Source organism: Leptopilina heterotoma, unplaced genomic scaffold (genome assembly GCF_015476425.1).
Source record: "Leptopilina heterotoma isolate Lh14 unplaced genomic scaffold, ASM1547642v1 Lhet_40, whole genome shotgun sequence".
Taxonomy (NCBI): Eukaryota; Metazoa; Arthropoda; class Insecta; order Hymenoptera; family Figitidae; genus Leptopilina; species Leptopilina heterotoma.
The window spans coordinates 1,252,650-1,270,417 of NW_025111064.1; the positions used below are offsets into that span (position 1 = coordinate 1,252,650).

Genomic DNA, 17,768 nt, shown 5'->3' on the forward strand with positions numbered 1-17,768 from the left:
CTTACAAAATTTTAAAACATAATTGTATTTCAGAAAAGGATTTTATGAATTATAAAGATAATTGAAATTTTAAAGAGAATCTTACAAAATTTTAAAACATAATTGAATTTCTGCGAAGAATTTAATTACTTTTAAAAATAATTAAAATTCTGCACTCATTTGTAACTTCTCAAAAATTTTCCAAATTATATCGTACAATTTACGGTTTTTTCGTACTTTTTTAAACAAATTACGGACTTTTTTTTTAAAAACCGACTTTTACGGACTTTAAACAAAACGGACCTAGTTCCGTTTATCCCTGTGCTTAAATTCCCGGTGTCAGAAAAAAATCCCGTATATTCCCGTACATTTGCCGCACCAAAAATTTTCCTGTACAATTCCCGCTTTTCACGCATTTCCCGGACGCTGGACACCCTGCATATTCGAGGCATTCTTGAAATTAGTTTTTCTAATGTCTCGCAGGGAATTTTTTTCCACTCTGTTTGCAGAGAATCCCATAAATAGGTAGTTGAAGATGAACAAACTTTTCTTACTGATCGATTTAAGTGTTTCCACAACAACTCTATCGGATTTAAGTCTGGTGATTGTGGTGGCCATATCATCACTTTTAATAGTCATTTGTCTTCGAGATTATTTAAGTAATACCTTTACAAAGTTTAGAAGTATGCTTGGGATCGTTGTCCTGTTGAAATACCAAGTTTCGACCTAATACATAAAAAAAATTTTTTTATCCGACATGCACAAAAATGGCGCTTTCTGATAGCAGACGACAGGGAGGAAAGTCATTAATTTCTTCGACCGTATGAAAATGGCGGCCGTGTTCTCCCAAGGGCAAGAAAATTAGCTGTTCATATGCATTTTTCTTGCCCATGGGAGAAAACGGCCGCCATTTTCATACAAATCGAACCAGTGAATGACTTTTACTTCCTATCGTCTGCTATCTGAAATCGACACTTTTGTGCATTAGGAATAAAAAATATCTTAAGTAACACAAGATTAAAGGCAGCCAATTTCGTAAAGAAATGGCTGCCTTTATCCTCTTGTTGCTTAATATACTATTTAAATATTTTAAATTAATTTTTCAATTAAAAAAAAGAAATTCAATTTAATGTAAAGTTATAGTTTATTTCATTAATTAAAAAAAATTTATTTGAAAATGAAATTGATTATTAAAAATTTTAAATAATATACCAATATATCTATTTATTTACGAATTTTTAGTTTGTTACGTATTAATTTTTTCCCGATGTAACAACATTCTTTTGAAGTATATTTTTGTAACCTTCTTTTTTTAAGATCCCTTTAATTCTGACAATATTACAAACTTTGGAACTGGCAAAACATCCTCATACCATGACAGATCCTCCACCATGTTTGACTGTAGGGACGATGCATTGTTTTAAATATCTTTCGTTCACTTTCCTGAGAACGTAAACTTTCCGTTTGGTCCCAAAAACTTCAAATTTCGACTCGTCACTCCATAAAACTTGTTGCCAATCATTTAAAGTCCAGTTCCGATGCTTTTTTGCCCACTGTAATTGATTTTTTCTATTGACTTCTTTCAATAGAGGCCTTTTTACTGCGATTCTCCCAAAAAGTCCTTTTTCGTTGAGACGTCTTTTCACAGTGCTTATACACCCAACTTCTTATTAAAAACTTTATTAACTTCTGCAGTGATTTCTGATGCTGTCTTACGTCTGCACTACCGGCGGAAATTGTTCGAACGCTAACATCTCGAGCTATTAAAAAACACTCTTTTTGTAATATCTCGGGAACCCGTTAATATTTTTTGCTGTTCTTGGTCTCTATTTAAAGCTTAGGTTACAAAGAATAGTCTGTGAAAGTAACAATTTTTTTCATCAACTTTTCTAAATTTTGCCAGGAGTCAAAGTCGGGGCAAGAAATTCCGAAAAAAATAGAATTATTTTGTCTTCATAAAATGATATCTCGCTTCCTATTTATGCAATACAACTTATAATAGTAGCATTTCATTGGAAATTTAACCCCTTGGCAGTCGATGACGTGTATACACGTCATGGTGCAGGTGGGCTCAAACTGTCGATGACGTGTATAGACGCAAGCAGATTTTTGGCTACAAAAACACACAGATTTGTCCACAAATTGATACTCGGGGGTTTTCGGGGTCGCTGATTACGAATCCGTTTTCAGATTTAAAAAATTCAAAATGGCGGATCCAATATGGCGGACGACAATTTCAAAAATTCATCGGATTCACTTGAAACTTGTTACTCAGGGGTTTTCGGGATCGCTGATTACAAATCTTATATAAGATTTTGAAAATTCAAAATGGCGGATCCAATATGGCGGACATTTTTTTAAATTCATCGGATTCATTTGAAACTTGTTACTCAGGGGTTTTCGGGATCGCTGATTGCGAATCCGATTTCAGATTTTAAAAATTCAAAATGGCGGATCCTATATAGCGGACGACATTTTTATAAACTTGTCCGATTCATTTAAAACTCGTTACGCGGGGGTTTTTAGGGTCGCTGATTACGAATCTAGCATCAGAGTTTTAAAATACATTGTGACGGTTCGAATATGGCTGGCGCCATTTTAAAAAATTTATTAGATTTACTTAAAAGTTGTTACTTGGGATTTATTGATGTCGTAGATTAAAAATGTAATATCGGTATTCAAAATGACGGATCCAATATAAGAACAAACAAAAAAAATGTAAAAAAACAAAATAAATAAAGGAGTGTAAAATCCGACCGCATACCTCCACGTGGTAAACTCTGGGGCCGTAAGTAACCACTATTTTGAGTTTTCAAAATCTGATATCGGATTCGTAATCAGCGACCCCGAAAACCCCCAAGTAAAAAGTTTTAAGTGAATCCGATGAGTTTTAGAAAATTTCGTCCGCTATATTGGATCCGCCATTTAAAATTTTTAAAATCTGATATCGGATTCGTAATCAGCGTTCCCGAAAACCCCAGAGTAACAAGTTTCAAGTGAATTCAGTTGGTTTTTTAATTTCCATGTCCGCCATATTGGATCCGCCATTTTGAATTTTCAAAATCTGATATCGGATTCGTAATCAGCGACTTCAAATACAATAGTCTGCTCGTTTGCGTAAATTTTCGTTTTCTAAAAAGTTGTCGACATTTTGAGCCCACTTATGAGATTTTGGTCTTGACTGCGAAGGGGTTAATAAGCATCCCAATGCAATTTAAAAAAAGCATCTAGCTTTATTTTTTAACGGAGTTACCACTTTTTCTGCTGTACGGGTGTGTTTTTTAATAGCTCGAGATGTTAGCGTTCGCATAATTTCAAAATACTTTTTCATACTATGTACTTATCATCAGCTGCAGTAGACTTCCGAGGTTTTAATTATTCGAAACACCTATTTTCAACATTGTTAAACTTCACAATTTTTTTTTCTTGTAATCTTGGAACTTTTAAATCTTCAGAAATTTGACGATTACTTCTCCCCATTTTATGATGAGTTACAATTTCAATCCGTTCTTCAATAGAAAAATTTCTAGAATTCATTTTACTATTATACAAATTTTTTTACTATTTACTAAAATAATTATTTATTGTATAAAAATATAAGTATAAGTGACAATAAAACGCAGATAAAATTTTTATGTGACAATTTTGACAAATTTCACAAGACTGATATTTTGATTACAATAATTAAACTATTATTGATTTAAACAGTTTATAAACAATTAATGTCAATTCTATAATTAAAAGCTATTTAAATTACATTGAAGGTGAAAGAATTTTACTCTATTAAGTAAACACAACGTTTCATTTCTTGAACTGCGGTGATTAAAAAAGTGTATAAATAATTTAATAATAATTTAAAACCTAAAAATGCAGTTAAAAAAATTTGTTAAAAAATTTTTTAAATATTTTTTTCTTAAATCTACATAAATAAATAAATATTTTTTGTCTTAATCTTTTTCTAAAAAAATGAACCGTTTTCAAAATACTAATTATTTAAAAAAAGGGCTGCTTTTTTAAACAAATGATAACTTTCTTAAAAAAATCGTACAACAATTTTTAGAAATGCATTTTAAAGGTGATAAAATAAGCTTTAAAATCCGTTACACATAATTAATTTGCGATTACATGTTAAAAAACTGAATTTGTTTGAAATTGTCAAAAAAAATTGAAAATTTTGTTTTTTCTAAACAGTAATTAAAAAATAAAATTTTTTTTTAAAATTTATTATTTAAATATTGTTAAAGTAGAAGATATAAGCTTTAAAATGAGACCTTACAAACATCGATATCTTTACTAGAAATCAAAATATAAAACTTTTTGAAACACCTTTAACTGTGATATAGTGGGAAAATCCTGTTGGGCGGCACTGTAGGTTAAGTAGTTTGACCTAAATTTTGACCCCTTGGGAAGCCTTAATAGCGCCTCTTTTGACTTGTAGGTTAATAAATAGGTCAAATTTTACCTAAATTTTGACCTAACTTCAAAGCGCATGAGGCCATTTGTAGCCAACTTTAGGGCCTGGATCCGGCGGCGAAATCTTTTTATAATATAGAGAGATATATAAATTAAATTATTAATTTAATAACGAAATGTAAATTTAAGTGTTAATTTTTGAAATTCCCTTTTTTTAATTGATGGGTTCCTAATAGTACCTACTTAATGTACATTTCAAGAATTGTAAAGGTCTAAAGGAAGATAATACTAAAGCTTTTAACCTGTTTGTCGAGTTTGACGTAATAACGTCTTGAAACTGACTCAGCAATTTCCCGAGACATTATTCAAATATAGAGAAATATCGTTGAAAGAGAATGAAAAAAAAAGAAAATCTCTATTTCTTCAATCATCTTTACAATTTTTCAATTCAAATGTTTTCTACTCTTCTATTGTAAAAAAACAATCCTTAGCTTTTTACATGAAGATTTAGAAAATTTTCTTGGCAAAACATTAATTTTCGTTTATATTTCTCTCTCTCTTTATGTTTTCGGGGTCGTGTAATCTGATTGAATCGACTTTGTTAGAAGCTTAAAAATAACAAATTTATTAAGGAGGATCAGATAAAATAGGGGGATATTTAATTAGGGCTCAATTCAAGTTTATTTCCTTGAGTTTTCTTTTTTCGAAAGCTCCCCTCTCTTTTTTCATCCAAGTTTAGATAAAAGTACTACACAATTCCTAAAAAGAGACTCTCGTTTCTTTATATATGTATATACATGTATAATTTCCAGTTCTAATAAAGCACATTGTAAAGGATGTCCAATTTGTCTCTTGGATAAACCAATACTTGAGCACGGAATTAGGAGTAGTTAACTTTCGACTTGGAAACTAATTGGCTGTTGTTAAATTCTGGTTTCTAATGTACCGAGGAAAAAAGAGGAAAAATACTTTATTATTAAACTTTAAATTTTACAAGCATTTGACCAAAGAAAATTTTTCAAATTTGTCAACAAATAAATTTATATTTATAAAACTATTATTAACAATGTAATTATTTGTCCTACGAAGACTAGAGATATAGACTGTTTTGGGTGTTCACACGGTATTTTTACCGAGTTCATTCTGATTAGATAGTTCCTAAAGAATGTTAGTAAATATTATTGTTAATGATTCGACTTTCGTTAACTCGGTGTTAACACCGGGTGAACGCCGAAAAAAGCTGTAGTGGTTTATACTATTACGCGTTTAGTAAGAAAATTTGAATTGTGACAAATGAATATTAGATAAATATTATAAACCAGCGTTCAATTTTTTTTTCTCGATCGAACTAAACATAGTAGTAAATATAAATGTCTGCTTAGTAATGAAAACAAAACTGATTCTGTTTAAGTTTTTTTAATCAAATTATTAATTTATACTTATTATTACAATAACTATTAGATTAGGTTATTGTTAACATAATTATAAACTTTAATTTTTAACTGTTTATTTAATTATGCCACAAATATATTTTCTAAAGAAAAAGAAACATATATTTTATAATAATTTTCTTTATTAAACTAAAATTATAATTTTTAAATAGTATTTTAACCTCATATTTCCGTCAGTGTATCTTTGTAAAATATTTCTTGATTTTCAATTTGATCTTTAATGATACAAATAGAGCATATTCTAGATTCCATTACTTTCAATGTTGATTATAGAGAATAACATCATCTATTTTGAGGATATCAAAATTTTTCTACATCCTAAATATTACCCAGTATCACAATGATAGCACCCTATAACATCTTCTATTTAACATTAACCCGAAAAAAATTAATTTTATTTATTTTCTTTTTTTGACGAGATAATGTTATTTCAAACGTCAAACAAGAGCAAGATGAAGTTAAGTCACATATTAATGAAAGACAATTCTATTTCATTCTTCAATTCAAGATAATGCCAAATCAAAGTTAAATGTAATTTTTTACAGTGTATTATTATTACAGTTGAATCTTGATATAAAGAGTCTCGATATAACGAGTTCTTGATACAACGAACTGTCAACTCTCGTTACAAATAGAAATATTTCTCCTCTTTTATCCCCACCATTTTAAAACATTTGAACACAAACATTTAAGCATCGTTTTGCACATGACATTAATTACAGTTACGTACCATTACACAAATAAATAGTTTAAGAGTAGGGTTCCCTCTCGCAGTCATAATATCGAAATTTTCTGATCCCTCACTTCTCGTTATATCAAGATTCAAGTGTATTACGTTTATAAATATAAGTATGAGTGTATTTTATGAAATTTAATTAATTAAGTAATGTATCCCGTGTAGAAATTTGTCGTGGCCTTCCTAGAAATAGACTACAGCTAGATAGCATTTGTCGTGGAAAATTATTCTGAAAAAACTGTCCTGGCCCCGAAATGTTAATGTACAGTTTTCCCCTTTATTTTCTTCGCTATGAAGACAGTCTAGAATCTGGCTAAAATTTGTCTAGGATACTGAATTGAAAATTCAGTACAAGTTCGTATAGCAGGTTGTCCAAGAATTAGCTAGGCACTGTCTAGGACGTTGACTTAAGAATTTAGTACAAGTTCGTGGAGAAGGTGGCTCTGAGAGTCTACTAAGCTAGCAGACGAAATCAGTTCTTGACGTAGTGCTTGATGAAAAGAAACCAAGAGTCTACAATTGTAACTTATCTTGTTGTGAAGAAAAAATAAAATTTATAAATTTAGTGAAAAGTTTTTAGTTTTCCATTTTTAAACAGGGACAGTGTACAAGTTTAAATATATTACAGCGAAAAGAAGATTTATTAGAAAAAGGACATGTGATGTCATCATTCATAGTCTTAGATTGTTTTTCATATTATACTGTTCATAATAAATAATAAAACTTTGGTAATTTTAAGTGAATTTTTTGTGATTGCAACAATATAATATACAATTAATTTTATTATCGGTATACAAGTACGAATCTTTATAGTGAATGTGTTTGTGTTTTAAAGAAAAAATCCAATGTAGCAAAATATGTTACAATTAATTTCAAAAATAAATGTAAGAGGAATTGTGATAATAACAAATACTTTTGTATTACTCTTTTGTTTGTTTAAAAGTTAAACAAACAAAAGAGTAAAGTTGAAACATATTCTTTTATTATTTATAAATCTAACAATTATTCCAGACAAAATAACTGTACAAAATCTTGACGTTGCTAGCGTTACATCCCTCGTTCAAGCCTGTCCATTTTTTCCATTTAGTTGCTAGATTGAATCTAGCGCAACTGGACAGTTTCTCATACACTTCCACGGTCAATTTCTACACGGAATATTATAATCTGTTTAATATTTCTTGTATTTTTTGTATCGAGATACGTCTCTCATTTGTAAAGCGTATCAGCTAAAGCAAATAAATCATTATTATAAAATTTTTTTTATCGAGTAGTTAATCTTTCGTAGAACTAAAAAAAGTCTTTAGATCACAAAAAACTTTAATATGTATTAAAAAAAAGAATATTAAAAAAAGTGCACATGCGTATATAACTACGAATTTGCTTATAATACTACGCGTGTATTACTACACGGAGAAAAAGGAATAGTTGACACATCCAGATACATAGATATCACAGCCATATTATATTGAAAAATACGGGATATCCACAGTTAAGGTTGCAGCATCCATATTCTATGGCTGGCTGTATATTGTTGGAGTAGCAAAAGATCTATGGTTGGGTGATCCATAGTAAGGGAAATGGGAAACAAAAAATTGGAATCACTCAATTAATTAAATTCAATGTCACTTGAGATATTTTATACACATTTTTGTTAATTAATACACACCACTTATTGAATAACCGCATATTAACGAAATAAATTATTAACCGATGGGGGGAGACACGAACTCTAGACCTAACGCCTACTAAACACTAACGCTATCCACTACACTATTCACACAACTACAATATTTGAGCATATAATATTCCTTATATACTCTACACATATTTCATGAAAATGAATTTACATAAAAACTAATAGACAATAACGATAATAAATAATAAAAAATTATAACACTATAAACAATAAACTCACAACGTGATTATAATATATAGACGTGACAGGGAACCGACGCGACGGACAAATTGAGACGACCATTTTTAAATGGATGCCATGATAATGAATTGCGCGCAACATGTATCGAAATTTTGAACTAACTATAAATCTCCCAACCTAAGTTTATATGGATGAGGCAGCCATATGTGAAAATCTATAGCATGAATTGTAAGCCCAACCATGCCTGTGGATGTCACATCCATATTTGATTCAACAATATAATATGGCTCCCTCATCCATTGAATATGGAATGTGCTTCCATTCTGAAAGTTGTCTCTTCCATTGAATTGGATAACACAACAATATTCTGCTCAACAATATTTTTATGGATATCTCTTCCAAACCTTTTGTTTCCATGTACGATTGTTTCCAATATTACGCGTGCATAACTACGAATTTTCTAATGAATTTGCTATATACTAACACGATCTGTCAACAACTATTTCGGATTATGTTCTTTGTAAATAAATAATAATAAAATCATAATTATAATAATAATTAAATATTTTTTAGGCAAGAATAAATTTAATTTAGGTGGACCCAGCTGATTAACACTTAGCTAGGGAAACGTTTTTCGAGTTACACGGAGAAAAAGGAATAGTTGACACATCCAGATACATGGATATCACAGCTATATTATATTGAAAAATACGGGATATCCATAGTGAAGGTTGCTGCATCCATATTCTATGGCTGGCTGTATATTGTTGGAGCAGCAAAAAATCTATGGTTGGGTGATCCATAGTAATGGAAATGGGAAACAAAAAAATTAGAATCACTCAAATAATTAAATTCTATGTCACTTGAGATATTTTATGCACATTTTTGTTAATTAATACACACCACTTATTGAATAACCGCATATTTACGAAATAAATTATTAACCGATGGGGGAGACACGAACCCTAGACCTAACGCATACTAAACACTAACGCTATCCACTACACTATACACGCAACTACAATATTTGAGCATATAATATTCCTTATATACTATACACATATTTCATGAAAATGAATTTACATAAACACTAATAGACAATAACGATAATAAATAATGAGCAATTATAACACTATTTATACACAATAAACTCACAACGTGATTATATAGACGTGACAGGAAACCGACGCGACGGACAAATTAAGACGACCATTTTTAAATGGATGCCATGATAATGAATTGCGCGCAACATGTATCGAAATGTTGTACTAACTATGGATCTCCCAACCAAAGTTTATATGGATGAGGCAGCCATATGTAAAAATTCATAGCATGAATTGTAAGCCTAACCATGCCAATGGATGTCACATCCATATTTGATTCAACAATATAATATGGCTCCCTCATCCATTGAATATGGAATGTGTTTCCATTCTGAAAGTTGTCTCTTCCATTGAATTGGATAACACAACAATATTCTGCTCAACAATATTTTTATGGATATCTCTTCCACACCTTTTCTTTCCGTGTATTATTAAACAGATTTCGCGAAATAAAATTTATTTAGGAAGGAATAAAATTAATTTAGGTGGACCCAGCTGATTAACACGCAGCGATGGACAGCGTATTTCGAGTAATTTTTAAACAGATGTCGCGAAATAAAAATTTTTTTAGGCAAGAATAAAATTAATTTAGGTTAACCCAGCTGATTAACACTCAGCCATGGGAAGCGTATTTCGAGTAATTATTAAACAGATTTCGTAAAATTAAAATTTATTTAGGCGAGAATAAAATTAATTTAGGTGGACACAGTAAATACCAGCTGAACTAATTATTATAACTCATTATTTATAATTATTTAAACAATTTTGATGATTTCGGTTCCTAATAGCGAAATTTATTTATTACACATAGCATTGTTTAAGCAATTCTTAATTAACAATGGAATAGCGACGTTATTTTTAATTGTTTAAAATCCATTTTTTTAAGTTTTCTGAAGCTTTTATAAATGAAAATGATCGATTGGATTCGATATGTCACTTATTTGAACATATTTAAGCAAAAATATGTTGATTAACCTTTTAAAAAATACAAAAAGTAAGGTTTTTAAAAAACGGCCTAACCGATTTTTTTGCATTTTAGGCTCAAAACTATCAGAAGGCATCCTAGAAACAAAATAGAAAAAGAACCGAGATGGTAAACCACACCATCGAAATGTTGCAACTTGACAAAATAACGTTTTGTTTTTATATTTTTACCTTCCATTGATTGAATTTACTTTTCATCTAAATATATCAAAGTGTATCGTGAAAAAATTCCGAATAAACAAATTTTTCATTTGTTTGAATAATAATTAATTATTATTTTTACATCAGTAAAATATATTGCATGTTAATATTAAATAATTGTAGTGAAAAAGCCTTTATTCTATGTTTTTCCAACAACAAAATATTATTTGCTTAACCTCAATGAATATTGGGTATAAAACTCTTTACGTGGCTAGTAGAATGTTAAGCTGAACTTAAAACAAATTAAAGTATAAAATGTCTGTACAAATGTATGTTATATTGCTTATTTATTGGCACTCACCGATAGAGCATTCTTTCCTGACGATCAGCCTCTTGATAAATCTTGTAATACATTGCGATCATAATAATGCCAGGCACCCAAAAGCTAATACTCGAACTGATAACCGCATAAACTTTATTAACTTCAAAAACACACGCATTCGGGTTTTCTCGTCGCCACTTAAGATGTTCGGGTGTGGTGTACCAACCGGCGAAAATTGGCAGAAAACTCATCACAGTGGGTGAACACCACACAACACTCAACATTGTACCCAATCTCATGTTTGTCATTATTAATGGATAATCGAGTGGCTGTACAATTGCATAATATCTATCGACACTTATACAGCACAAGTGGAGAATTGAAACAGTACTAAAAAATACATCCAACGAGTTCCAAACATCGCACATAAAGTAACCAAATAACCATGTTCCAGATACCTCAACGCTTGCATTAAAGCTCATTGCAAAAATGGCAACTAACATGTCAGCAAGAGCCAAAGACACGACAAAGTAGTTAGTGATGACTCGTAATTTTCTATGCCTCATCACTGAAACAATAACTAATAAATTTCCAAATAGGGCACATAAAATTATAAAGCACATCACTGCTGCTTTGGTGATCAAAAGTAGGACATGTTCAAAGTGTTGCCAATCGTTCCATGTCTGATTACCTTGACCCGTGTCAATAATTATCTCGTGTGTGTTCATTGTAGTCATCATTGTCTCGTTTGTTGGGTCCACAATAATGGTGTTGTTGGCATCCATTCTTCCAGATTCCAGCATCTGTTCATTACGATCTTTCTCTCATTTCGTAGGATTTTTCCAAATTGTTCGCTTTTTTCACTTGTTTTAGATTTTGTTCTGAATTTTCTATATGATTTAGATTATTTGAGCTTAATTTTTCTTATCATGTTTTTTTAAATTGGTACATTAACTTTGTAGTGTGAATTTATGTATTAATCTTTTATTTGTCAATTATTGCCGATTCAGTATTATTAATAATTCGTTTATTAATAATAATTTACTTCAGCATCACTCGATTTTTACTTTATCTTTATTAATGCATTGATTAATAAATTTTTCACTTTTATTTCTAACTCTTCTTTCATAATCATCTACTACTGAATTGCCTGCTTCTTAATAATCTGCTTTTAAATCTTTTGCTTTCTAAGTCTTTTGTTTCTGAATAATCTGCTTCTTAATCTCTTGTTTCTCAATTTTTTTTCTAAATATTGTTCTAAATAATAAATATTGCTTCTTAAGCTTTTACTTCTTAATCATATGCTTTTTAATAATTTCTTCTTTTTCGAAATATTTGCTTTTTTATTAATCATTTTCTTCTTATTAAAATCTTTTTTATATTACAGAAGGTTGTTTATATTAAAATAAAAATACAGTTATTGACTGTTCGAGGTACAGAAATTTGAAGGTGAGCTATACATTTTTTCGAAGATGACTGATTTATTTTTTTTCATTTTATTGTGAAGTCCTCTTTAAAATCCATGTAAGAGTAGACCAATCGGTGTTCTGTAGGTTTTAGGCTTCATGTTTGAATTAGTTCAAAGTCAATATTTGAGATTTCAGGTAAAACTGGGTCAAAGTTGAGATTTTCTCATTTTTCTTTTTTTTCGATTCTCCTCTCGAGCTGAGATGCACTTTCGATGTTGTGTTGAGATTCTTCTTAGCTCAGGGATTGAGGTTTACTTTACTGAAGGATGACATCGGTGAAATTTACCGAGGGATCGCAGGTCCTGGAATAAGAAAACAAAACTAATTTCACGTTTAAAGGAAAAAAGATTTTTTTTATTTTTCTATGAAGGAAAAATATATCTTAGGATGGGAAATTAACTAAGTTTTTAGAAAAAAATTATTAATCGCAAAGAAATATTAATTTAAAGGATTAATATTAAAAAAATATAAGGAATTAATAATTTATTTATTAAGTAACATTAATTCACTTCTCGCTTGGTAAAGGATAAATAATGCTGAAATAATCTTTTTGTTTTTTCCTCAGAAAATAACCATTTTGTTAAATAATATATCTAATTCGAAATAGATTGATGAACTCTAACAAATGATTCTTTTCAATGTTTGTTGATTCATTAATAATTTTCAATGAATAATTTATTCTTACAAGTACCCAAAATCGATTCCTTCATAAATTAAAATTATATTTGGAAAAAACTATTCTATAAAAGAATGCATCCAAAAAATCTATAATTATATAATTTGGTACAATATTAACCCCTTCACTAGCAGGAACGCCATTTGGAACGCACTGCCAGTGAAGGAGTTGAGATAACTAGTTTTATTATTTTTGAACATAATGAAGCACTTAAAATCCCAAATTTCCATTCTTGGATTCTAAAATATGTAATATTAAAAAAAGAATCATCATTGTTTCTTTTTATAAACAATCCAAAGAAAGAGGAACTACGTGGATCAATTTCAGGGTTGGTTAGAATCTGTTTCTGTAAATTATTTTTAGGCGTCTGCTGATCCGATTTATGACCACTTAAGCTTGCTTAAGTTTGATACAAGTCGCATTTTTATTTTAAAAAATTCTTTAGCAATGGTCAAAGTGAACTTCTAATTTGAATTCTATAATAAAGTCAAACAAGATCTTTTAATACACATGTCACAATAACTTTATATTTAACTATAAAGTTGACTTGATTTTTAAAAAATTTTTTCAGTTTAATTAAACTCCACGAAGTGTTCACCTTCACACTTTGATTTAAATTCCACGTAATACGAACATGTCACATTCACGTATAGGGGAGACCGGGAGACTAAGGTAAACCCAGTATAAGGAGTATTGAAGTAGTATAAGGAGACCGAACGAAATACATTATAAATGGGTCAGATTTCGGTACCCGCTTAGTAGGTGAAAAATACCGAAAGGAACACTAGCGCTGCGCATGGGAAAAATGGAAAACACAGTTCATTCACAATTGATAGAATTATAACACTGAAAATAACACTATAATTATTTTACTTTGATAATATTTAAAAAATATGAGGAACACATGAAAACATATATGACACACATGAATTAGTGAAACATAAACAAATAATATAGGTTATGTTTTGTGCTTCTCATAGTCAACAATTTAACCACATGCAGCGCTGGTGTTCCTTTCGGTATTTTTCACCCACTATTCGGGTACCGAAATCTGTCCCACTTTCAATACAAAATTTGCATGGTCGTTCGGTCTCCTTATATTACTTCATGGGTAAACCCGCTCACTAGCAATTTGACGCTATGAACTCAAGTTAAGATGGAGAATATATTGGTACTGTGAATAGTACTTAACATTCAACTTATATTAACGAACTTTCGTTTAGTTTCATGAATTCAACATAGAATCAGAGGCTATCAAATGTTTTTGGAAGTGTCAGAAAAAAAACGTTTTTTTGATTTTTAAGTTTTTCGATCATTATTTTTGAGTCCTACTTTATTTGGCAAATTTTTTTTGTTGTTATTGGATGTCCTTCTTTGACGTACATATATAGTTTTGTCTTATTTCAAAAAGATTTAATTAAATTTATTCTGAAATGTGAGGAATACACTCGGGGTAAAGTCGCTCACGTGAAATCGGGGGAAAGCCGCTCACTAAGTTTTAAATTTAAAATTTAGAATAAAATAATTTAACGTATTATATTTTAACCATAAAAAAATTTATGACTTATTAAAACCAAAATTGTAACTACAGTTCACTTTCTCTGAATAAAATATAACATTATTTAAATCCATTGTTGTAATTCATGAAATCTATCTTCATTATTTATTAAACTAATTTGTTGTTTATAGAATTGTTTATAGAACTCATAGTTTATCAATAATAAATCATACTTAAGACGGAAATAAGACGAATTTTAATATTTTAAAAATAAAACTGTTCCGCCATGAAAAGATAAAGTGAGCGGATTTACCCTGGAAAATTGTGATTTCGAAATTTGGTATATGTGTATTAAAAAGTTTCTCTAAGTAAAACTAAAAAAGATAAATCAAAAACTCTTTTTTATTTTTTTAGTAGAAATCATAAGCTTTCAAATGATATAAATTAACTTGGATTTAGAGAATAATTTCCTAGATTTTAACCGATCTGAAAAAAAGTGAGCGGGTTTACCCTAGTCTCCCCTACATCAAATGCCACGTTGTTATTTAAAGATTCCAAATGCTTGAATCAACTTGGACAAAATGGCATCGTTTAACAATTTATTGTTGATACTTTTAAGAAAATTTAAGTTAGTAAAGTTTCTTATTATCTATAGATAATGTATGTAATATATTACATACAATATTTCCAAGTCAAAGTGAAATGAATTTGAAATGCAAAAAAAAAAATTTCGTGAAAGTGAAATGAAATTACATAATAGACCCCCTGATGCCAATTAGAAATCAGCGACCCCAAAATCCTCCGAGTAGCAAGTATCAAGCAAATTTGATAAATTTGTAAAGTGAAAAAAGAATCAAAACTAAATTTAGTTTTTTTAAAAATCAGTCAATATCTAATTAAATTGACCATTACGTTTTAATTTTGCTTTGATAAGAAAGTACCTTACTTGCCGCTTCGAGGGTTATAATTGAAAACCATCTTAAAAAATAGTTTGGAATTGGAAACTTCTATCTTTTGTTTGTTAATTGGAAAAAAATACCAAAGTGAAAATACTGGAACGACAGATAAAGGATAACTATGAAATATAAGAAAATGGATGGTAAAGAATAATGAACGAGAACTAAACACGCGACCTTCCCTATTATTTACGCTTTCGTATTCTTGTTACTATATATTGAAACTTCATCTCTTCAGCAACGAGAAAACTCTTATCTACACACAATCCAATTTTCCCACTTATTGCAGTAGATACTGAGGACAAGGGCTTTTAAATTGTTCTGAATGACTTTTATACGCCTGCCATTGTATAAACTGTAAATTTACTTTAGAAAACGTGCACTTAAAGAATTTACTTTCTAATTACTTCAATTCTCCTATTTCCTCACTTTTTTATACTCCTCCATTGAACGTAAAATAATTATTTTGCTGTTTCACCATAATTCTTTAATTTTTATAGTGCGTTTCGTAAATATATTAATAAACTTTGAATTAAGCCAAAAAATCGATTTTCGCTATAAAAAATCGACTACTTTGTTATTGTAAAATTAGTAATTTAAAAAATAGCTTCCAGATATACGTGAGGAATTATGTAAAGAATCTTTGTGCAAAATTTGAAAACGATTGGTCCAGTAGATTTTGAGTTATCGGAAACACGAACTTCTAAAATAACAAGTTTCAGAAAAAGGATTCAACCTTTAAGGATCAGATGCAGAATACTTGAAGTTTGAAATTATTTTTACAAGTTAAAACTAAATTTAAAAAATTTGCCAATGGACATTTCTTATGGTTCAGGAATCGCTCTTTCACTTTTTCCCCCTAGAATATTTTTCAAAAAATAATTTTATTTTTGAAGTAATCAGGTGTTGAAGTTTTGGGTCATTTTATTTTCATTTTGTTATTACTTTGAAACAAATAAACATAATTAAGTGAATTTTTTTTAAATTAAAGCTTAAATAAGTCTATACTTTAAGGATTAAATAAGTTTCTGACAAAATGCAGGCGAAAATCGACTTCCCAGGTAGAAATTTCAACTCTATAATGACCAGTCACTCAGAAGTTTTTCTAGATTCTGTCCAGTGATTGACCAGAAAATCTGGCAAGTGATTTCTTTTTTAAATTAATCCTTGAAGTTTTGCGCATCAATACATCGTAATTTAATCTTTCAAAAATACTCAGAACATTCTTCAATTTGAAATTGTTTAAAATAATTGTTAATAACAATTATAAACTTTAATTTTTAGCAATCGCTTTATTTAATCCTTAAAGTATAGACTTTAAGCTTTAATTTAAAGAAATTCACTTAATTATCTTTATTTGTTTCAAAGTAATAATAAAATGAAAATAAAATGACCTAAAACTTCAACACCTGATTACTTCAAAAATTAAATTATTTTTTGAAAAATATTGTAGGGGGAAAAAATTTACTCATATATCTACCAAAAATCATAGATAACTTGAAAATTGGAGACAAAAATTTTTCAAGTGGCCAGTTTCACTTATTTTGTCCCTCGATGAATATATTATGCATTTATTTTTAAAAAATCTAATACCTTACCCCCTTAAGTCTTATGACTTAAACATCATTAAGGACCATCGATATATTACGTTACACTATTTTTGATCATTTTTTACCCCTCCTCCCCCATGTCGCAAACTGTTATATTAAACATTAACGCCATTTTTCTGCAAGTTTTCATAAATTGCTTGACCCCCCTCCCGCCTTAGTTGATAAAATAAAAATTATAAAAGATGTTGATAGTGGAAAGTCAATAAGTTCTAGGCCTGTGTGGTATTGAAAATCTATAACCGGTTTTCAAAAAAACGGTTCTTATGTCGATTTTCGGTTTTAAAATATTAATTGAGGGCTCGGATCGAAGAACCAACGCTTCGCAATGTTCTGTGCTTTTACAAGCGTCGGCTCTTCGATCCGAGCCCTCAATTTTTGTATTTCTAGGTATGTCCGCCAACATAAAAATTACTAAGTATTGGAAATACGAACGCGAGACTTGGAAGGGATATTACCAATTGGGTAGCAGTGACAAGCCCTGAGCCGCTCACTGCTGCCTGAGCGGTATTATCTCTTTCAACCACGGTTTCGTCTCTTTATTCTGTATAGAGCCC

The 17,768-nt window shown here is 29.8% G+C and overlaps 1 protein-coding gene across 3 annotated transcripts in view; it reads right to left on the minus strand.

The window, feature by feature from the left end:
• Nucleotides 1–17,768, minus strand: part of LOC122506255 (octopamine receptor beta-1R-like) — an 848,536-nt gene that overhangs the window by 754,632 nt on the left and 76,136 nt on the right. For all 3 annotated transcript variants that reach the window (XM_043618346.1, XM_043618344.1, XM_043618345.1), the window contains one exon: nt 11,045–12,776. In XM_043618346.1, the coding sequence (XP_043474281.1) occupies nt 11,045–11,808 (764 nt within the window). In that variant the 5' untranslated portion in view covers nt 11,809–12,776. The remainder of the gene's footprint in view (nt 1–11,044; nt 12,777–17,768) is intronic.